Source organism: Perna viridis, chromosome 3 (genome assembly GCF_037379345.1).
Source record: "Perna viridis isolate PV_CMFRI_1.1 ecotype Kerala chromosome 3, ASM3737934v1, whole genome shotgun sequence".
In the NCBI taxonomy this organism is placed as follows: domain Eukaryota; kingdom Metazoa; phylum Mollusca; class Bivalvia; order Mytilida; family Mytilidae; genus Perna; species Perna viridis.
In genome coordinates this window covers 25,329,032-25,353,314 of record NC_142447.1, presented here as the reverse complement: position 1 = coordinate 25,353,314, position 24,283 = coordinate 25,329,032, and the positions used below count along the sequence as shown (strand labels likewise).

At 34.0% G+C, this 24,283-nt stretch overlaps 1 protein-coding gene across 2 annotated transcripts; it reads right to left on the bottom strand.

Annotated features, from left to right (window-relative positions):
• Positions 1-58: 58 nt before the first annotated feature.
• LOC148621585 (protein madd-4-like) lies at positions 59-24,283 on the bottom strand. Of its 2 annotated transcripts, none has more exons than XM_088576118.1 (10): positions 23,928-24,283; positions 9,340-9,495; positions 8,016-8,240; positions 7,347-7,502; positions 5,663-5,796; positions 4,962-5,166; positions 3,302-4,150; positions 2,496-2,684; positions 2,045-2,192; positions 59-1,455 (listed from the first exon to the last, which is right to left on the bottom strand). In XM_088576118.1, exons 1-10 carry the CDS (start codon positions 23,976-23,978, stop codon positions 1,343-1,345), a joined length of 2,226 nt encoding a protein of 741 aa, XP_088432244.1. In that variant the 5' UTR covers positions 23,979-24,283; the 3' UTR covers positions 59-1,342. The 2 variants fall into 2 exon arrangements, with proteins under 2 accessions (XP_088432244.1, XP_088432245.1); XM_088576119.1 differs by lacking the exon at positions 23,928-24,283 and adding an exon at positions 19,519-19,885.

The following is a 24,283-nucleotide window of genomic DNA, read 5'->3' as shown; positions in this document are numbered from 1 at the left end:
TAACTCAGTTTCCTGAAACTCACTTGGGTAAAGAAATTTTAAAGAAAACACATTAATATAATGATATCATATGCGTAATTTTATTACAAAAAGACACTTACAACAATGCTAAATTGTCAATTTCATACATGGATTTTATCTGCAACACTACAACTTATGTCATATTGTTGGTTCCAACTAAAATAGGTTTAAGAAAAGTAACTCCTACTTGAAATACACCAACCGTCTTAAATTTCAAATTACATTTCGTGTATGAAAAAGTCATCCATCAGATTTTTTCCCATTCCTTTAATAAAATTTTCGAATGCTTTACTAGATGATTGAAAGACTGCTGTTCGGTTAAAGGGTTTTGCACAATATGCAAATATATAAAGGGTTCAGTGTTTATAGTAGTGAGTAACCTTGGAACTTTGAAAAACTTCGGAATCATAAAGGCTACTATTTTGGTGTATCATCCACAAATATATTGAAACTTCGATAATACAAAACAGTGTTTTCTTTTGCTGTTTTATAAAAGGTAGACTCTCAAATTATCCCCGTAGATCTGTCTCTACTTACACAATACATTTTTACAAACGCCTAGCTTTATCTGTAAAAGCTGTAAGCTTAAACATACAGAGTGGTTGACTTGAACTTGGATAGAAAAACCAAATGTCCATAATAATACTTTTAACATGAAATTGTATCCCTTTGATATGGTAGCATTATCAATTCTTGATTGGTTTGTACATACATGTTTATTTTCTTATCAAATAAAAAGTCGACAATCCGAATTGAATGGCTCAAATAGAGCTTGATCATTAGTACAAATGTTCAATATTCAGGCGACTACACAAAAGTAAATATAATTGTTACTCAAATGAGTACTGAGTAAATAGAGTTAGCACAGCACTTTTCTCGAACATCACCGTGAATCTGCATCCTAATACATTTTACAAAAGCTTAGCCTTTATTTATTGACTAAAGTTTAAGCATAAAGAGTCTAATTTAATTTTAATTTCTTCTCGCAAACGCAAACAAATAAAAATCGGAGGGGCTAATTTTAATTAGGGTTGATGTCCTTAAATATCCTAGGGAAAAAATAAACACATTAGAAATCAGCCTACTTTTAACATAAAATTGTTTTCCTCTGATTAATGTTTTTGAAGTAACTTTAAATAAATCTAGGGTCGATAAGTATACACCTCTGCTTCGTCCATCAAAGGACGTTTTACGTATGTGTACACATAGGAACAACCAGAGGCTACACTCGACTGAATCATTAAAACTTAAGCTTGATAAAATCAAAAAATACAAAGATTTGGTGTTCAAGTGAGTATGTAATAATACAAAGAATTGCTCCTCAGGTGAGAACCGAGTTACTACAGGTAGCGCAGCACTTTTCCCTGAATGCTCCGTATCTACACAACCGCAGTAGTTTTGTTAAACTACAGTATCTTGAGGTATCCATACAATCTATAGAAAGAAAAGAAACTACGGTAAATTTGGAAAGTATACAAATTATTTTAAGGATAGTTCTTGGCAATCAATGGAATCCGCTGAAGAATCAGTATGTTTTTTATTATTATTATTATTATTAGATTAGTACGTAGTGATAAAAATCCGTTTTGAACACGATATGATTATCATCTGTATCACATTTGGTTGTGTACAATAAAGTGTGTACACAAATAACCGAAAAAAAGTTTGATACACTCAGCACGACATGGGATTGTTCTGGAAGTCTTTAAATGCTAAACAACAAGTAGTGAATAAAATACCTCCATCAGTCCTAATGCTATTATCTGCTATTTACAAACTGGGGTGACAAATGTTCAAAATATCATGATTCGATTACAAATATGATTTTGCTGAAAATGTATTTGAACTTTATTTGATAATACTAAACAAATATACAACAGAGTGTGTATCTGTTCTCAAGTTATCATCTCGAAACCACCGCTGAACGGACAGACAGATAGTAACGCACATGTCAATTAAAATGGAAGTTATCACATAAAAATGATGGTGAAGTATAAAAGACTAAATTTGTTGTTTTACATACTTCTTATACAGTGTTTTGGCCTACAAAACCTCCAAAGTTCTGGTTTAGCGTTGGATTTACAATTGTATGCTGCTGACTTTTTAGTATGTTTCCAAACACAGGACAACATTCTGGTTTTCTTTCCTTTCCTTGCACACCTTGGCTTACACTGGAACATATCAAAACATTTATTTCATATATCTGGGTTGCATTTCAGCTGTATGTTAGCAATTCTTTGCATAATGTATAGTACAATAAAAAATATTTCGCATACAAAATGTTTTGCTTTGTTATGTATATATAAAATATTATTAAGATGGGTAAAATTGAGATGTGAATGGTAAATTTCAGTGATAAGAACAGCAAATTTTAAAACCTGTACAAGAACATATTGGAGTGTTCAGCAGTCATCTTGAAAAGACGACAAAACAGAAATATTGACAGATTTCATTCTATATAGGGGCAGACTTACCGACGACCATTTGCTAGTCCTCCAGATTGATTCACACTGCTCGTTGTGACACTGTCTGGCATTTTCTGGTCGGCTTTCCTGATTACATCTCTTAACAGGCAATTTTTTTGTTTGGTTGTTTTCTGCTACACAAATAATATTTCTTCTCTGTTCCGCTATACCATCGTATATACAGGAGTTAACAGAGCACTAAAAGAGGATTATTATGATTATACAATTTTATCTTTTGATTTTTTTAAGTAGTTCACATATAAGCATACCAGTGTCAGGTTATCAAAATTAAATTTTTAAATGTCAAATTATTTTTTATTATTTTTATTTTTAACAATTATAATAAATTAATCAAAATACTACACTCCTCGAGACCTTTAGGTTTCCCACACGCACGATACCCAGAGCAAAGCTAAACGCTCACTAAACGCACGATAAACGAACGCTTCTATCGTGCGTTTAAACAAACGCTCCTAGCGTGCGTTTAAATGCACCATAGACGAACGCTCATATCGTGCGTTTAAACGCGCAATAGACGGAAGATGAAAAATAATAGTATTTAACAAATAATGAAGAAAGAAAAAATAAAAAAATAAAATTAATGAAATTATATAATTTATTAATAGCATAAAAACAACAGTCGAATAAAGGAATTAATCAAAGTACAAAAATGAACGAACGATTCTATCGCTCCTAGCGTGCGTTTAAAGGAACGCAAAACGATGTGTAAACGCACGATAAACGATGCACGAACGCTAAAATGGGAAACGTGAACGTTTCAAGGAGTGTACTACTACTGAAACTATAGGTCATACCTCTGTCCAATTTCCGGTTTGCCATATCGGGCAGTATGGATTGTCTGTACAGATTCTGTAATTTTCAGGTTTCTTATCATCACAGTGATTGTCCGTTACTATTTTCAGAAATTTATCTGTCACTATACTACAAGTGACCTTTCTCGTTTGAAATCCCACACCGCAAGTTCGTGAACACTTTGACCAATCGCTGGTCATGAAAATACCAGTCTTTTTGGAATGCTTGGTGTTACTAGACAACGCTATTATACCTTGTGGTCCACTTCCAGGAACAGTGTCTGATTGAGGTTTATTTAAAATTTCGTTTTTACTTTTCTGAAGAATGGACTTTTTGATCTTTTTTGCTTTTTGTCTTGCAGATCTTTTACTTTGAAAATCTAAATTAACACTTCCCTTTTCCATACCTGCAATACAGGTGTAAATACCTTTATCCATGGATGGGTCGGTTCTTTTGATTTTTAGAGCTCCTTTTGAGGTAACATAAACACGATTAAAAATGGAGGTAGAAATCAGTCGATTATTTTTAGTCCAAAATAACAATGATTTGTCAAAATGCTCAACTGGACACTCCATTTTAACTGTCTGTCGGGGTAGAAGTGTAGCTGTTACACCTACCTTCAAACGAATAGTTTTGGATTTTTTTAACTGAATAAAAGTAGCATTGTCTTTTTTAATTTTTGGTGCAAATGAAATCATCCTAAAGCATGGAGACTGAGAACATGGTCTTGACACTGATGGTTTTGGTCCAAAACACTCACTATCGGACACGTTAATATTAATTCCTCTTATGAATGATTTCATGCAATATACAGGGCGATTCTGGACACCTACTCCACAGGACACCGAGCACTGAAAAAGTAAAAGATAATTATTTCTTACTATTCGGGCAAATGTAGTGAACTTATATTTTTTCATGTAAATACATCGTGCAACCACTACTGTAAACTCATATACTCTGCTAGAAGGTTACGTATTTGCATATTATGTTATTTTTTATGTCAAAAAACAATTTTAGCACAATGTTGCCTGAAAATTCGATAATGCCTCGAGTCGCAGGTAAGGGAGTTCTCAATGTTGGACGCTACCAACTATTGTGCTTATTTCATTGAAGAATCAGAAGTGGGCATTGTGTGGTAATGCCCTCCTGACATTTTAACGCACATTTAAAAAAATCATACCACATGACCATGGTTGAACTTATAACAATATACCGACATAGTTAACATCGATAGTGTTCACTTTGAGTTTCTCATTAAAAATATCTAAGTTATGTCCACCCTATCTTTATAAAAGTTTACGCACTGTTGATGAATTTGGAAAGGATTTTTCTTTGTACTTTCAACGAGAAAGGTTTTGTTCCTGACGGTCGCGAGAAGGAACTATGACATTTTAAGATTGCCAAAATGCTGTCTCAAAATTTACTTTAAAAAAGTTAAAAGATTCCGCGCTCATCACTTTTTAATGTATGTGATGTATAAAAATGCAATTAATTTATCGATTTTTTAAGTCTTCTTTGTATTTTGATACATTTTGTCCATGTGTACACAACTTCTGTATCAACCGGAAAAAATTAGTCCCCGAGAAATTCCGTTTAAACAGGTCAAATCAAGTAAGAAATGTTATTGATATTCAGATTAATTCGTCGTAAGAGTTACTATACCTCTGACCAAATTCCGGACTGCCAGGCTGAGGGACAGAATTGTGTATTGCACGGCTGTTCTGAAGGCGGTATTGGATCTGGGCATCGATAATCCGGAAGTACGACATTTCTAGATCTTCCTGGCATATGAACACACGTGACTTCTCTTTTCTGTACTCCACCACCACACTTTACAGAACACTCTAGCCAGTGGCTCATTTTCCATCTAACCAAATAGAACAAACATGTACATTTTTTTAATCGGAAAAAGTAGATAAAACACTATCTGGGCATATCATGTGCATTGGAATAAACTTAACCAAACAAACGAGGCCAGGCTAAAAGGGAATTACATGTAGGTGGTTCATTTTTGTGACAATTACGATTTCATGCAAAAAAACTCATTTCTCCTATATCAGATTTATAACACGGTTTAAAATCTAGTTTCCATAAAAAACATACATTTTCCATTCGAATAAAATCGATTGATATGGAATTTGTACATGAATAAACACATCTTTCATCTACCCATTTTATAATTATCTTCCGTAGTCTTTCTCAACTGTATGGCATCATATCGGATGGTTGCTAATTAAAAATACATTTTATAGTTTGGTCAATAAGTGCTTTAAGACGACAGACCACATCCTCTTGTTGTTTTGAAGGGATTGTATTATAAAATCAAGACTGGGGTCATTATCTGTCTACTCCAATGTGTATACCTTGGTTCACATGGTGATGATGAACACTCTCTGATATTTGTTGATGGTTTGTCGCTGAAATCACAGAAATAGTCCGGGACTGTCTGACTGTATCTAACGTTCACACAGGTAATACGGACTGTCTCGAACCCTGTCTAATCAAACATAATAATCTATCTAGTGACATAAAGTAAACAGTTCAGTAAACTAGATGCACCCAGGAGCCTGAATTGCTCACATAGAAACCAAAGTTCCTTCCGTTGGTTGATTGAACAATCGAAGTTGATTTTCTTAAATATTCCATCTGATAGTTTGTGTTATTGAATATTGTGGAATAATACAATAGTCATCCATATGTTTTTACTGAAGTTTTCTAATTACATTTTATAAAATGCTTGCATTTGATCCCCTTTTAGCACATAATTTAAAAACGGTTGGAGTCATAACCCCCGAAATCAATATTAACCAGCCTTTCTTTTGTAATTTGGAACCTTCTTGGAATATTTTTACTTACTAATATTCAAGTTATCGCATGAAAATTTAAGTGTCTACAGGCGACGACGATGCGAATGACGACGACAGCGGCACAACATTATTTGCGGTCCTGTAGTAATTGCTGCTCTTCTCTGTGTGGTCTATTTTTAGTAACCCATGATTATTTATAGGATTAAAAATCAGTTCTGTTTGCAAAGGAACACATATTATAGGCAGTTTGGTAAAAATCGGTTACACTTTTTCATAGAAGATTATTAAAGAAATAACAAAAATATGGGAAAAACGTCAAAAAAGAGCAATAATTCTAAAATGGGTCAACTTATTTTCACGAAATAATCTTAATGGTTAAATTACATCACGCTGAACACTTTCACCTCAGTCAAAAGTTGTCTCAGCCTAACAGTATGTGAGAAATTTGCAAAAAAAGCTGTTGTTTGACCGGCATGGCGGGATATAAAATATCTGCACAATAGTTTTTGACATCATTCATAGAAGGTTTGGTTTCAAAGAGTAGAATCAGTGAGAAGATTTTAAAAATAATAACACAAACATAGCAAAAAGGGCAACAATTCCAACATGTGTCAACAGAATTTCTGCCAAGTGAGCTAAATATGTTTTAGGATAATACGAAACACATCAAACTTTAGTCTATTTTAGTATAATGTGATAAAAATGACGAAAATCGTCATCTGAATTTGTCATGTATTTCTTGGTATTTTTTTTTAACTTTTGACCAGGTTATACTAGTAACCAACCTTGGGACATTTTACGCTTCCTGAATCGAGAAGCGGTTTATGAACAAGCGTAAACTGCCCTTAAGTTAGTTAAGCAAGAATAACTTGGTCAATAGTTAAAAACAATCCTTGTCATCAATTTCTAATCCATTAAAATCAAAATTAAGGTTTGTCCCTTCATCAAAGCCTTATTTAGTTTGGAAATATTTGAATTGCGGACTGGAGACTGATGACGTCACAGTACCAAGTTAGTTTATGGAAATTAACCTGTACCTTGCCCATATGAGAAATAAACAATCAAATTAAATTATGTTTTCATATACAAATACAGCATGCACTACTAAGCATAAGGTGGTTCCGTGTGACTTTCACTGCTCAAATTGTTTTATCAATTCAAAGACTTCTCTTTTTGAAATACTATATAAGGAGATGAACGAATGTATTGGCGGGTCTAATCTGTGTCACTTAAAACTTACGCCGCAAGAGACGGAACAGAAGGACCACTCTGATTTCCACTGGTATGGAGATTTCACGCCTGGAGTGGAAGTTTTACATGAAGAGCCACCACCATCGCAAGCACCACAGTCGTCCAATCTTTTAGACGATCCCACCACACCGTCACAACCAAGATGCTAGACAAAAAAATGAGAATGTAACGTTCTGTATTCTACGGAAAGGCTCAGAAGAGAAGTAAAAGTTTTATTTACATGATCAAGAATTTTGTTTTTAATCAAAATTCGAAAATATAGGCACGTGACCACAACCTATTCATTTCCGCTGTGTATCATTCTTTTGTCGTCTGAATATAGCTGAAATATTGCTGCTCGGACGTTAAACTCCAACAAACAAACAAACTTTTCGTTTTGTTTTATGTTGGCTAGCTTGTCTTTTTATTTTATGCAAGGCAGCAGTTTTTTTCGGTATTGAAAGAAAATTACGATTTTTTGTATAATTGTAATTGTCGACCAATTATTAGATCTCTTTGTGGCATTTTGAAATATGAATTGGTTCGAATGTAAAAGCAAGGATGAATTGAGAACATGAGTTTTTTTTGTTTTTTTTTTTTTTCGTTATCTTGATACGTAACAATACCCCTGTCAAAATGATACTACATCATTGAGGAAACTGATTGTTAATTGTCTTACCATGCAATTCCCTCCTATACAATAGTGATTGGGACGTTTACTACATTTGATGCCGTCTGGAAAGTTTACGCTCACGAGGTCTGGAAGTCGTCTGCTTTCCTCTGCGCAGAAAACAGAACATTGATATGTCTGGCGCGGAGCCCATCTGTAGCCCCGATCTTGTGACTGTTTCCCATAAATCTGACACGCTTCGTACTCTGGTAAATTGTCATTCGTCAGACAACCCTGGCAAAAGTAAAAAGTGCAAAGTTTATATGCAACTGCTCCCAAATTGTTTCTTAATAACAAATATTGAATTCTCTACTTAAAAAATTAACTGTTTTTTCCCACTATTTCTAACACGTTAACTATGACATTGTTACATTTTGTAGTAGGTGTGATTGATAGGTGTACTACTAAAACTTATAATTTCATATTCTTTTATAATCAAAGATTTCCAAAACGTTATCTTAAAAAGGAAGTTCCTATGGCGATTAAGCAAGTATCATTTAAGGTACAATACACACATAAAAATCAGTCTGATGTTAATCTGGATATCTGGATATAGTCAGCAATTTGAAATTGTAGATACAATGTACCTGTTATTTTCAAGAGAAAACTAAATCGATGGAAAAAATTAAAGTTTTCTAAATAAAATTTACTCTCGAAAAGAACTTGCATTTTAGTAGTAGTTCAGCAGTCAGTGCTACCAACAAAGGAGGATTTGTATATTGCTTTGGAACATTATACTTGCAACAGGGTCGCTCTGCTAATACATAACTCTGCATATTGTCCATTACTGTAAAATTACTGTAAATTCATTTTCGGGGATTTTTTTTTCAGAATATCAATTTCACCTTATTCTCTATAAAACACTCTATACACTTGAATCTCATAACAAGGAACTTTTTTTTCTTATTCGCAAAATTAGCGAAAATAAGTATGGATACAGTGATTGGCTTAACAATATATATTTTAACATCGGTGCAAGAAAATAAATTATGATAATCATTTGAAGTTTTCAACAACCTTGACTATCCATTCGGGTTTCGTACGGTCGGTATTAGAGGTTGTTGGTGGCGGAGCCCAGACTTCGAGATACCTGACCGAAGAATTCGGTCGGTCAGAGTATGTCCTTCTAGCGGCTGGTAGGAAATACTTAGACTGACCGAGTTTTTTTTTGAAATTCCAAAATTTATGGATGTGTAAAATCTGATTAACTACCTATAAATCAAACATGAATCAAAGTCCTTCGGAGTTTTATTTGTTTTGTGAGTAAAATGTCTGATTTTACACATCGATATAATCAGAAAAATTAGTGTTTAATCGAATAAATTATGAATACCTGAACATTACACAGTTTGTACTCAGAGCTGTGACCATTACACCTGTCCCCATAGCACAATCTCTGACGGGAGGATATTCCGCCATCACATGACCTTGAGCATTCATTCCATTGACCCCAGTTGTACCATGTTCCAGCCCATGTCGTATGAAATATCTATATAAAAACGAACACATTCTGTCATGACTCATAAACTATATAAAGATAGTTGAATGCATTTTTAATTCCGGTTGTCATAAATGCTGCTGGCTTCTTAATTTTAAGATCAAAATATTGTATTTTAAGAGCGTGAAGCAGGAGGAAAATACGTCTTTGTCATCTATGTTATTTTATTTTTCAGAGGTGAAAAATTTTCAGTGAAATGTCAAGAATGACAAGTACTAAGATGAAGAAGTAAAAAATGACTGTTTAACCTCCTCGCCAACAAAACAATAAAATACACAGTTGCCGATTTTAAGTGTTATTATTCTTATTAATTTGAAGAGAAGTCTTTCTCAACTGCATGTACATACATTCACTCTAAACCTGTTTAATTCGTATATATTATAATATATTTTGGTCAATGTTTAACTCGCAAACTCGAATTCTTCGAACCTTGGTTGCTTCATTTACCACACAATAAAGGTCATATAATGATTAAAGCAGATTACCATATTTACACCGTTAGTATAGGAAAACAAAGAGATATGGACTCTAGTAGGGACACGACCTGTAAACTCCATAATGTCCAGAATATCGGGAGTCTAGACCATGTCTATATAGATGTCAGATATGAATAAATAGTACTAATGGGTCGTTCATCTGGACAGAAATAATACATAAAGGACGGTTTCTTTAATTTGAAAGGATCTTTATCAAACTCATATTTTTCCTGGTTTACATGTGGATTATATTTTTAATCTAGCGAGAACATAAATTAGCTTAATGTGTGTTTGATCTAATGACGCATTACATCTGATATGAATCTATTTGAATTATCAATTCAACTCTACTTCAACTTTTAAGCTGCTGTTTGGACGCCGTGTTTATAATATTCTATCCACTGTACGGTTACTGTTCACGATTTGAGCATACTAAAGAAGAAATCCAGGACATAGTATCCTCTCCTCGACTTTAGCCTATTGTGAAGACTTCACTCTATATGTTGTCACCCCTTTTCTACAAATTGCACCACATTAAGAACGACCACTGGTTTCGTGGATCTTGGATAACCTGATGAGATGTGCCATTTAATAAAAATAAAATAAAAAAAACCAAATGTACAAAAATTGAAAGTGAAGCTATAATCCATTGAAAAAAATGGCTTCACTAATACCTTATATCCATTGTTATTGACGACCATTCAATTCGTTGTGAAACAAATACTCATTTCTTTACTTATCTTTATCACTTTAACAAATGTAGCATGACGTTCGCTACCCAGTCCATATGGCCCGTGAAAGCTGGTATACAGTGGAATTTCTCTGATCTACGTTTAGTAGTTGGTTATCAGACAGATTACACTACTGATTCTTTAGCTTTTGATATTTGATATAAACCACTTAATACCCTACATTTATCTTGAGCTTCCATTTTTTTAATTGCAAAACGTTCCAATTTAGTTACATCTTTTTCGCCTTTAACATATCACGATAAAATTTTTCAAAATTGTTATTTATGAGCTAAATTATTATATCATTTTTCACCGTGTAATATCTGTCAAGTACTGTGAGATCGCAGTCCTGATAGTTCTTTCAGAAATTACAAAATAATGCGACGTTTTCAGATAAAGCGTGGTAGGGAAATACAACTTAAATGAAAGCAATCTGTTTATACAGCAAAGATTAACCTAAAAAAAGATATTACGCCAAGGTCAATTTTCATCATTGAATTATATCATTCGGTAATGAAATATGGTACGTATGGCACAGCTTCATACGACTGCAGAGGTCGAATTCTAAACAGATGGGACAAGTATGGACACAAAATTATTATACCTTGATAAAGCATAATAAGAATTGAAATTAAATATTTGGCAATATTCTGACGACTAAGATGAAAGCATTCATTTTTTTAATTTGTATTTTGACAGAAAATAAACATATAATAGAAGTCGAAGAAAACGATTATTTCCGGCCTTTTTGTCTATCAGTCATAAAATGTAAGGGTCATTACCCTTTATATCCAAAACCTTCGTTTTAAGTCGCTGATATTTTAGCGACTTCTTGTACTCGTAATTTCAGTACTTTCTATTCGCATATGTTTTGCATAATTATACATGTATACTCCACGTAATGCTGCGGATCTGTACCGCGTTCACCGTCATAACGTCATAGTTCTAGCACGTGAGTTCAAGCTTCATATGAGATAAAAATGTATCTTTTAAATATCATACACGTATGTCCTACGTGTGTTTCTTGCATGTACGACAACGGGAAGTTCACATGAATGATCGGTTAGCATTGAACATATTACACAGCTTCCGCGGTTCAGGCACAGGGCCTCGTTACAAGACTTGTACATTTGTAGGTCATATACATTTGCAAGGCCCCGGTATCTATGAATATTCATTGCTAGTTGTTTAATCTAGTTCCTAATCTGGTTCCTAATCTTGTTCCCTGATCAATATAGATCGTTACCTCCTTCAAAAATATCGAACAAATGTATATGTGTGTTTTTTTGGCTTGTATGAGAATGGGAAGTTTACATTGAAAGATAAAATGATTGGTTAGCATTGAATTTATGTAAGACTACCCAGTTTTTGGGCTCGTTACAATATATAATATCAGGACCCGATATCTATACAGCCGTTGCCAGTGGTTTAATCTGGTTCCAGATAATTGAAAACATTCGGGACATCACGGTTACGAAAGAGTACGCAATCATGTCGATTTTAGCGGAAGTCACCCGAATTTAGAGCACATCGCATTCGTGCCATTTCGGATGTTGAAAGTAAGCCAAAATCAGTGACAGAGAATGTTTGAAGATTGGCGACTTTGAAGGCTGCAGTCTTCGATTGTGGTTTGGAACCTAATAGTACAACTTCATAGAAATCCATACACTTTTACTCGTTATTGTCCTTTAACCAGAAAAAAATATTTGTTTTAGGCCCCTTTTAGTTCCAAATTCTTTCGTGGATATGGTAACCACCTCCAAAATCAATTATAGCCTATCTTTGGGGGTATTGTACCTTACGATACAATTCCATAGCGATTCTCAAACAAATACAATGTACTTAAGTTCTATATTATCACTATTTCTATAATGTTTGCTTCTGGTCACTTTTCAGTTCCTATTCCTAAATAGGGCAATACGACAGAAAACAATCAAAATATTCCTTTTGTGGTATCGAACCTTATGTTACTGTTTCATATACATCCATACACTTTTTTGACAAGTTATTGTCCGGGAACCAGAAAAAAAACTCTTGTTTATTGTCACTATTTGGTCCTTAATTCCCAAACGGTTCAAGTCACACACACCCCACCCCCACCCATATTATCAGTATTCCTTTTGTAGTATGGTATCTTGTGGTCCATTGTAAAAGGGATTTATTCATTTATAGTCAAATTATTGTCCAGGCATCAGGGAAATGTGTATTTTCCGGGTCCTCTTTTTTGCAGTGGCCACTTATTTCTGAACAGTTCAAACCACAAACCCCAGGAATAATCTTAGCTTTAAATCATATGGAGTTATATTTCACAATTGATTCGCTACGCTAGAGCAAGTATTAACTACTCTGATTTCCTTCAACGCCATAAATATCTCAGTAACAGACTCTTGAATCAAGGATATGAGGAAATGTGTCTTAAAATGTCTCTTACCAAATCCTTTTTTTAGATATCAGTCCTTGGTTGAAAAATACTCAGTTTCTTCTTAAACAATGAGTATTGATTGTTATTTGTAAAATGTTCTTTGCGCTGGTGTGATCACTGGTTTACCTATAATGACAATAGCATGCAAATGCTTTTTAACAACCACTGATATAGTCATGCCGCAATGGAAGAGGGAGGTTTAGCGCGCTGTAAAAACTAGATTCAACCCACCATTTCGTTTGAAGTGCCTGTACCAAGTCAGGACCATTGCGGTACCAGCTGCTCAGGTGGTGTAATATCTATTGTGCCAGATTTATATTGGACTTGACTTGACTTGATTATGGATCGGATTAGTGTTCGTTAATGTTGTTGTTACCCTTATTTTTTTGTATTTTAGTATTGATTGTTATTTGTAAAATGTTCTTTGCGCTGGTGTGATCACTGGTTTACCTATAATGACAATAGCATGCAAATGCTTTTTAACAACCACTGATATAGTCATGCCGCAATGGAAGAGGGAGGTTTAGCGCGCTGTAAAAACTAGATTCAACCCACCATTTCGTTTGAAGTGCCTGTACCAAGTCAGGACCATTGCGGTACCAGCTGCTCAGGTGGTGTAATATCTATTGTGCCAGATTTATATTGGACTTGACTTGACTTGATTATGGATCGGATTAGTGTTCGTTAATGTTGTTGTTACCCTTATTTTGGTGTTATATCCTGTCGTGCAATGTCATAGATATATTCTTATCAGAGCTATTTAGTTTAACCTAATGAAATACATGTTCAACACCAGTTGGTGCCATCATCCCAATAATCAATACCAGTTTAGCCTCCTTTTGTGGTTTAGAACTTGTAATTTTATATCAAGATCCAATACATGTATATCAATGTTATTGAACGAAAACCAAGTTTTTTTTTTTCAGGCGTATTAAATGACCTTGAAAGAAAGTTACAGATTCGATTAAGCAAATGACTATAGCCCACCATTTACACCATTTCTCTCTGCTTGGTTTTGTTTTGCGATTAACGAATATTTTGAACTATGTATCAAATTTCTAAGAACTGATAAAAAAATCCTACTTCTTCTTTTCAATTTCTTGGTCGACTTTGGTTAAAAAGTAATCAAGGGAACCAAGGCCACAGCGACAACCAAAAGAATGCAATCAAGGGACAAAGACCAGACATGGAATACAGACACACACAACAAAGAACATAAAGTAACTAAAATCATACATACAAAGTAACAAAAGCAAATGAGCAACTCGGACTCCACTAAAAACTGGGAGCATGGACCAGGTGCATCAGTAGGGTAAGCGTTCTCTGCTTTCCTAGAAACTCCCGCCGAGTTGCCCATAAAAAGTCAAGTCCGGGGTAGACAAACGAGAAAAGGAAAACTATGACCCGTTGAATAAATCAGTTTACATGGTGCAGACGGACACACCACAACGATCCATGAGTTCATGACGACGACCATAAAACTTCTGTAGTGATGACTTCAATCTTGTAGTAACATGACCCCGTTCCAGAAGCCCATTTGTTAGAGTTCTAGCGCGATACAAAAAGTCTGCGCAATTTCGGCAAGCTCCGGCATAACGAATGAGTTGTGACATGAACACCCCACACGCAGGTGCTGAAGGGATGTTGCCACAGATGATAGGAAAGTTGACAATTCTGAATGAAAAGTCATCACGTTTGTCGTAAAGTTTCCCTTATCATCGATTTCTAAGTGTAGGTCAAGATATGAGGCTGACTTCACAGTGTCTGTAGTATCCTTTATCTCTAGTTCTTTTGGGTAGATGCGATGTATCAAATCCCCGAAATTAGGATTGTTCAAAGATAATACGTCATCTATATAGCGGAAACTGAGATTGAAGGATCTAGCCAAACGATATTCCTTTTTTCTGATCGAATCAGCTATAAAGTCAGTCTCATAAGAGTTAAGGAATAGGTCAGCAAGTAAAGGAGCACAATTTGTTCCCATTGGAATGCCGACCGTTTGTTGAAAAACACGTCCACCACACCAAACTTGGCAGTCGTAGGAAATTAGGAAATACACTTACAATATCATAAAAACACCTATGACAATCTGCGTGAATTGTATAAAACATTATCCACCCATTGAGTCCAATTGTTAAATTAGTGTCGGAATCAATAAGAATTTGACCTTTGCCATCCTAAAAGTACACATTGTATATGTACAGTATATGGCAGATAATTTTCCATTTCTATAATCAACTTACATCCGGATTTACAAAGATTGTAGGAAGAGTTCATACTTCTCTTTTGATTTGATCATGTAGAAGATAAAGCGGCGTTTGCTCCCAAAATGCCGGCTTTAAGTGGGGGTTCGCGTTGCTATTTTAGTTCGTACTTTGTTGTGTAACTGTTTCATCATCTTCAGTGATGTTGTTGTTCCCGGTTGTAAATATCCCCCTTTTTGCTCTCCATCTTTAACCCAACTCAACACTGTACTCGGGCTAGAGGAGTGCAGTTTTGCACATTTTTTGTATATCAAAATGTGACTTCTGGTTCTCTTTTTGGTTCTTACAAAAGTGCTCTCTCAAATTAAACCGTAAACATAAAGTTACAGAATTTGTCATCGATATCAATTTCCTCCGAAAACCCATGTCCACTTCCTGATTTTCGATGTATCACTTCGCTAGCTTATAGCGAGCACAGCGGCTGAAAGCTGCGACAAATTATTATTGCAAATATATATATAAATATTCAACAATCTCTCCTGATCCATGTTCTGTTCTGCATTAATAAGCTATTTACGGTGAAACCTAATATACGTCAAAAAGAAATGCTATGCTCACTTTTTAGCAATGGCTACTACATATTAAGCTCTCATATACCAGATCACGGTGAAAAGAGCACTACCTAATTACAAATCTGCAAAGCTGTTTCCATTGTGATATACCCTTTGTGCGGGAAATTGAAGCGATATAGTCCCATTCCATTATACCTTTACGAGTATTTTTGTAAGCTGTCTGAAATCAACGTTCAAAGTAGAAATACTAGGCCAAGGATACAAACCCGTTGTGTTAAACACCAAGCCTGGAACTTAATACCATACGGGAAAGGCTTTATTTCACATTCATAAACGTAACACAAGTACCCATTTGTCCAATTGTATACTAGGACGTTATACTTGTTACAGATAAATGTCCCGTACTAATCTAAAATGTCACCAACCTTTTATCTATTTCTCACAGATTATCTCAAAACGAAATGACTACTTCACTGATATTTACAACTTAATTTTAGTTCAAACAAAAGAAACAAATAGATGCATTATCCTTCAATTAACTGTAGAAATATACCGCTAACTAGTACGGTCCAGGCTTTGAAGTGGATGTTAAGAGTTCCATAGGTGTATCAATGGAGGGGTTCCCCGTTATGCTTGACCATATAGAAAAAATTGAAAATCATTGAGGAACCCCACCCCTCCTTTTTTCAGAATTGCTTGATCAGCCATTGAATGTTGAATTAAAATGATTTTCAGTGTAGGTAATTCAGTACAGAAAATATGTGTTACCTATGACGGGATTCCCATTAGACTGAGACGTCCTCTGTGTATATGCCTAGTACATAAGGCAAAGTTATACTACAAGACAAAAACCTTGGAAAAATAGAAACCATATCAGAAGAGGTCTGATTCAAGTGACACCTGTCCGTCTCAGTCCGTGTCAACCATAAGCATACATCAGACGTAGATTTATATCAATATTTGATGTGATAGAAGTGTTATACTTAACATATAGATTTTATTATTCAAAACTAATGCCATTTAAGTACATTTATATTTTACATATCATTGTATAAAAACCCTAACAATGCAACACTTATGACATACAAACAATGGCATACTTTTCACATATAATCTTTAAGAGAACCGAAGGAAAATACGACCACTTTAAACTCAATAGATTTTAATAACGTCTCTATAATGAATCATTGCGAATAATAATATTGTCTTAAACACCGATGATTGAGAGCAAATTGTGATAAAATACTATATTTACAGTAACATATTAATATTTAAATTATTACTAACTATACATTTGCTGTTACATTTAAAGTAGGAACATGCACACATATACATGCATCAAATGTAACTAAGCTTAGGTATAGGACTTATGGCTGCCATTACAAACTAAAGTAGACAACCGAGTGGACGGACATTATTGATATTGCTTCTTTATGTAGTCAATTATTATTGACTTTTAAATTTTGTATGCTTCATGCAAAATGTCAGAAATTATGTAAACACCCATGTCGTTTCGGCATATACGTATTTTGGTTTGTCATGTTCACGTAAAATATGTTTCAGAAATGTCAGTTGTCAAACTAGATACATTGTGACAATTGTACTCAAATACACAGAGAAAACGAAAAATGAAACAAAGATTTACCACAGCACATGCCTGTGGAAAGCTTAGAAGCTTTGTATAGCTAAACGTACCCAAAAATTGGTTTCTTACAAATGAACACGGCCTAAAAAAACTCCTAACGTTAAAATATACCCCTTTCCTAATACATCTACAGGACTGAGTTACAAAAAATACAAAATGTCAGTATTTTGAAGGGCAACAAAACCATCGTTTTTTTAATATGCACGATCATAAAATTCGGAGAAAGAGTGAATGTCACCACCTAACCTACAGGATTGGAAAGGGTACATTTGCTATTTACCCAGACAACGGTCCTATTATATCTTTAACACTATAAAGACAGGGGTCGATAAAGACCATCAAGTCGAAAGCAAATGAAATAATGAAATTTTCTAAAGTTATAAATTGTAAAGTTATCTTTCAGTTCACTATTCATGTATATGGTCTTTAAGTAATATAGCTTGTGCCTGATTTACTATCACTGTACTTAGGTAAATAATAATCGAGTATAGCAATAAAGAAAATAGGCTTTGTCAAAATGTAATCAACGGAACCAAAATTCTGTCGGAAATCAAAAGAATGTAATGCAGGGACAAAGACCAGACATGGAAAACAGACAAACATAACAAAGAACATAAAATAACCAAAACAATGCATACAAAGTAACAAATTAAAGTAAATGAGCAACTCGGACTCCACTAAAAACTGGGAGCATGGACCAAGTGCACCGGTAGGATAAGCACCCTCTGCTTTTCAATTCTTAATAAAAGAAATGAATATAAGTGTTGTTTTGCTAATATATGTATGGGGTATATTTATACTTACTTGTAAATGTTCTATCATAAAATTTGTGTTCAATATACTTGTCTTTGACTCTCTAATACCAATCTTTAAACATCTTGATTGTACATAATCCAGATTATTTCAAGTATTTGATCTCAATTGCAATGATCATTGTTATAATACCACTTTATAAGTAACACAATACTTTGGTTCAAAATAACTTACACAATTTTAACAATCAAGCTTTTTAAACAACTTTTGACCACTTAAGTCTATAAAGTTATATAAGTTACTTTGTGGTTCAAATTTAAATTGTGACACCTTGGGTTTTAAGACCGCCAGTAAGGCGTCAGATCACAAGTATCATATGATAATTGCCCATTTACGGCTTTAGCACGTGCAGGATACTGATGAAGGCAGAAAAAAAATAATTCACGATTGATGTTACAGATTTTCTTTGAACATACAGTAATGTATTAAACAACATGCACACAATTATCTGAGTGAATACAGAAATGTGGTTATAGTAATCTCAATACACCATTTAGTGCATACTTTCAATAAAAACCCATTTATACCATTTATACATTTTTATTGACTTTAATTGAAATTTCTAATAATTTATAACGACAGCTGAGAATTTCGATTTTATAATTATTAAATTCGAAATTGCACAGTAAAACTTTCTTCTATTCAATTAAAACTAAATTTAGAAGCAAAATACATTATTTATCCATTTCAACATATGAAATAGGACACGAGTGTATTAAGAATTATTTAGTGATCAAGAGTAAATACTGCAACGTTCATAAAAAAATCAAAAATAAATTACTAGTAAATCGATGAGTAACTTTACTAGTCATTAACTGCGGCAATGACTCGTGGTATATTTGCTGGTTTAGATATCAAATTTGGTCGTGCATTCCAAACAGTATAATGGTATGATGCTCCGATGTTATTGAAACAATTTCAAAAAGGTAAGGACCTCGTCTCCCCATCACTATACAAAGTGTTCCATGATTTTACGGTCGAATTGCTAATTTTCAATTTTTGAATGATTAAGGACCCCTATTAAAATCACTGCTTATAAGAATTGAGGGAATCTTGCAACATCGAACTAGGATACCTAACGAAGATTTTTTTCTATTAAGTTAATATTCTTTATCATTACAGCGCGCAAAACATGCTTCGTTCTAACTTACCACAATGTGAAAGAAGTAACAAAAATTCCATAGAATCATTTCCTAAGGTCATCCACTACGTGTTAGTCCAGTCGCCCATTTGGGGACAATTAGCTGTAGTTTGACTTCTTAAGACTAATGTTTACATTCAGTATCACTGGTTCTACGTCTTAAGTCTCCATAAACGTTATCCCATTCTATAAATCGTATCCAGAATGCGATAGCGATATTATAACGTTACCTGTTAAAGGTAAACTCGGGTCAAATGAAACAAATCTAACCAGATAAAAGTCAAATTGACTCAATTTGATAAGTTAATCGTCAATAATATGCTGGTCGGCTCCATAAATGGCCATTGACTCCGCCAAATAATTGTTTAACCATATTTCTATACACGAAATAGTCATGCTAAAAGTCATAGTTCAGCTGATATTTGAATGGAACAATTTCGGAAAATAGCTATTGTTTTCTTACTGGAACATAATAAAACCAGAGCGTTACCCTGATTAATTTAACATCTTATGTTTTCAATGGCCACAAGACGATAACCTGACAGTCGATAGTCTTTATCGTATGTACAGCCTTGCGTTTCAGTAATAGTAATACGGTTGATGCAGAAAGAAATATTGTTCTTAATTACAGGGTACAAAAATTCAGCTAAGAACGCGTCAACCTTTTTATGCAATATTCGAAATTGATTAGCTCAGGTGAAAAGGGCGAATTCAAAGTAAAACAGTTAATTTCTTTTGTAACATAAAGCAACAAGAACAAATTTATATAAAGCTAATTCATTTCAAGTCTTGATAAAATACCTAATTGAAAATGATTTAATTGAACTTCAGAATACAATAGTATATTTCACTTTCTAATTTTCTTACAATTATTCAATATTATAATCATTTGAAGTACTGCAACAGCTACAATGTGTGCTTAAGATGGTGGATACCTATCAATATGTCAGTCGAAAAGGCGTGATTACAATATATGGTCGTGAAGTCGACAGTCCATAATAGAATGCCTCGGCAGCCTACAATTATAGTAATTCATTTCAAGTATATTGAATTTCAAAGATCGTGTGGAACTTAATATTCCGTTCGAGACAAGTACAAATCCGTGCGGAACAAACTGAGTGTAACAATTAAACGGTCACTATTAAGTTGACTTTCATGGCTATAAAAGTGTAAACACGGGATGTTTTTAATAGTCTACATTTCTAACAACAATCTAGATAAACTCACACATACTTCAATGGATATCTTCAATAGTTTTGCTCTTATACTATTGTATTCTTTAGTTGAAAAGAAATAATAAATAGTTAGACATGTTTGAAAATCCGATATTTCATTCTTTTAAATCTTTCCCAAGATCTAGGACACATATTTGTCATTCTCTTTTGCTAAATTTTATCCATTAATTTTAAAGTTTAAATTAAAGCTTTTATATTCATGGTGCTGCTTAAAAAAATAACTGCACTTGTGATTTCACGGAGAACTCCTAAGCAATAAATAAAAAGCAGTATTTTACTATTAAATTTAACAGTTTTAAAGTATATTATCGATTTTGATGTTTCATATCTATTACATTACTCAAAAGTATAATGATAGGATACTAGAACAAACAGTTTGATGCTTTTAATATTAATGTTACACTATTAAATCACGAGTAAAAAAGTCTTACCAAGGCGCAAATCCATAGATTTGGAAAGGGGGTCCAAAAAAAGTTTTCAGGTTATCATTTGCTCATTTTTTGTCCAAATTTTGCGCAAAATTAACGAAATTTTCCAATAAAAAAGGGATTCAATCCCAAATCCCATCCCAGGATCCGCCATTCAAGACTTTATCCTGGGGATGAACTGAATGATTGAAACATCAATTTTGCACTCGATTTTATCGGTATATCATTTGATTGAAACACTCGAAGGAATCTCTACTCGAACGAAAACGCAGGTATCTAACTTTATCAGCTACCCACGAGATACGAAGGAGCAAGTGGGTCGTACACTATCAATTTACAACTATTTATGCCTTTGATATATATTGCCCCATTTCTGTCCTTACGTGATAAGTATTATTTGTATGGTCTAGTCAGGTTATAGCACGATACACTTGAACTCGAAGTATTTTGAATGTCGTAGTCTAATTATTGGATTTTTTTTTATTACATTTCTGTATCACGAAGTAAATATATCTACCACCTGGTATTTACGAGATTGGGTTTTTGTTTCAAACCTTTTTAGGATATCTTGCTTTTGAAATTTCTGTCACGGACAAATGTGGAGCCGACTTTATTCATCGGTAATGCAAGTCTTACGTGGATTATTTCGTTATTTTTTTTATTTGACCATATCTCACCCCCCCCCCCCTTTTCGTAAGATTTCAAAAATCAAGAATGCCCATGTTTGTTCCTATCGATGATAGCAATCAATCGTTTATAGTAAAATGTCAGTCAAGGGCGTAAGACCACACAATAACTACTGTAGATCGCTGTATAGACCTACTGTCCTTTTCGTTGCGTGTTTAAGTTAACCCTTCATGAGATACTCAAAATCTGCGTCCATGGAACCGTTTTTCACGAACTATATAAACCTGGATTCTTCCATCTAAAGCAAACAAATAGTTATATTCAGTATACCGGTTTGACAGGTGGTTGCTGAAACACGGTATATCCGGTTCCAGTTCGAACAACTGCAGCTCTATAGAGAACAGTAATGTAATACCATAAATATGATCAAACCAGCACAGAATATATCATTTATTGTCACATTTACAGTAACTGAAACCACATACCACCCATACCCGTACTCGACGTGTGTGAGCACTCAAAGAAAGAGAAGAAAGAGAACAAAAATATAAACAACGATCTTACAAATATGATTACGATAAATTTCATCGTAAAACATCCAAGTGTTCCGTTCTTAAATCTAAAGTGTACTATCTGCAGATGTCAGTGCATGTCAATTAAGTGCAGCTGCAATGTGTCAAGATATGAAATCGTTTGTTTCATATCTCTTTGGTGAAGAATAAGCCTAAAAGAGAGGGTGTCTCTGTATAACAAAGGTGTATATAATAAGATAGAAAAATGTCTTCCAGCTGAATCAAAAGTGCATTTAGTCACTGACTGATTGGTAAGTGTGTATGGGGTGGCTCAATGATTCAAGGATCGGTCTGATGCTAATCTCTGTTAAACACAAATTGTTCCTTTCTATGAACTTTGAAAAAAAAGTCTCAGTTTAGGGTTTTTGACTAGTTAGTAAAAACTATATTTTAAGAAATTGTTCGGTCAATTTTCAGTAACAAGTAAATCGATCGGACATTCTACATGCTATGAACTCTTGCACAATAATTCAACTATCGCCAGCTTTTGCCAGTTTTGCACTCAATCAAATGTAATGTGTCCGATGATGGTAATTAAAAAGTTGTGAAAACAAATTTGAGACAGTTCATATTCAATTATGCACGTGCTAGATATGCAAATAGTGAAACCTAATGCTTAATTTCATTTAGACAAACAGATATAAATGATTAAATCGTACCCAAGAGAGAAAATATCTCCGTATACTTTACAGGAAATTCACATAGCTTTATCAGAGACTTACTACTGGCCAATCTCTTCATTAAGCTTACATAATGATAATCGATATATCAATCTTCTAAGTGAAGTACTACATCTTGTAAAATCAGATTTAATCATTTTTTAAAAGCTGTCTATGAAGTCAATAGTCAAAATCAACTTGCCTTTATAATTCAGTGTTACTTTACTGACAGTCCAGCTGTCGTGTACTAATTAACTTAATTAAACTTACTTAAAAATGGGGTTATAAAAATGAATGCTTTCAAAAATATGACGTTGCAATGTCTCGTAGTTTATGACTCTCAATACAGCAACGTGAAAGGACACCTCTAATGGAAATATAAGTTTTCCATGAGAGTAATAGACTTTCAACAAAAAAGGATCGCCCTACCAGGTTGGATGGTTTTCCTAATTAAGAATCTAAGAGGTCTGAATTGTCGAACAATATTTCGATAACCTCGATAACCTCCATACCTTACAACACTCCTTGCCTGCAAAAGTTAACAATAGTGCTGTTACAGTGCTAGAGCGGGATAAACAACATTCGTAAATTTACATGTAGAATCAGAGAGAAAGTCCATACTTTATCAATGTATGTATTGATTGGAATAATGAAATAGTACTTGTTTCCATTTGACCTATTTTAGTTTTAATTGGGTATTGGCGGAGTTCAAAAAATTTTTTTTTACCACTGCCCCATGAAGCATGATTCGTCCCTAAAATAAGAACAGTCCTTCATATTAAATAGTTGCTAAAATCTAGGATCTTAAAAGAAATACGCTTAAATTAAGTAACATAAACGTTCTTGTATTTTGATTGTGTAGAATTAACGAGTAAATCTTTAAGGAAGGCTGACTTACCGTCACGATCCAAAAAATAAAACCAAACGCATAGTTTCCTCTTGGTGTCATTCTTCTATCCTAAAACCATCAGCAATAGAAAATATGATATCGCCCTTTCTTCTATTTCCATCATCGTTATATAATCCTCTGACACAAGGCCTTTACATGTATACTAGTTTGAAGTGTTCTCGTACCATCTTGTAGCAAAAGTAAACTTCCAAATGATAAACCGTCTTATTATATACATTTTTCTTTGCATGGAGAAACATCGCTAGGTTTGTTTAAAATGAGCTCAGGGTTTGAACACCTGTTTAAGTCTGAAGGACCCATACTGTCTCCACTTCAAACGCATAAAACACGAAAGCTGTTTAAAT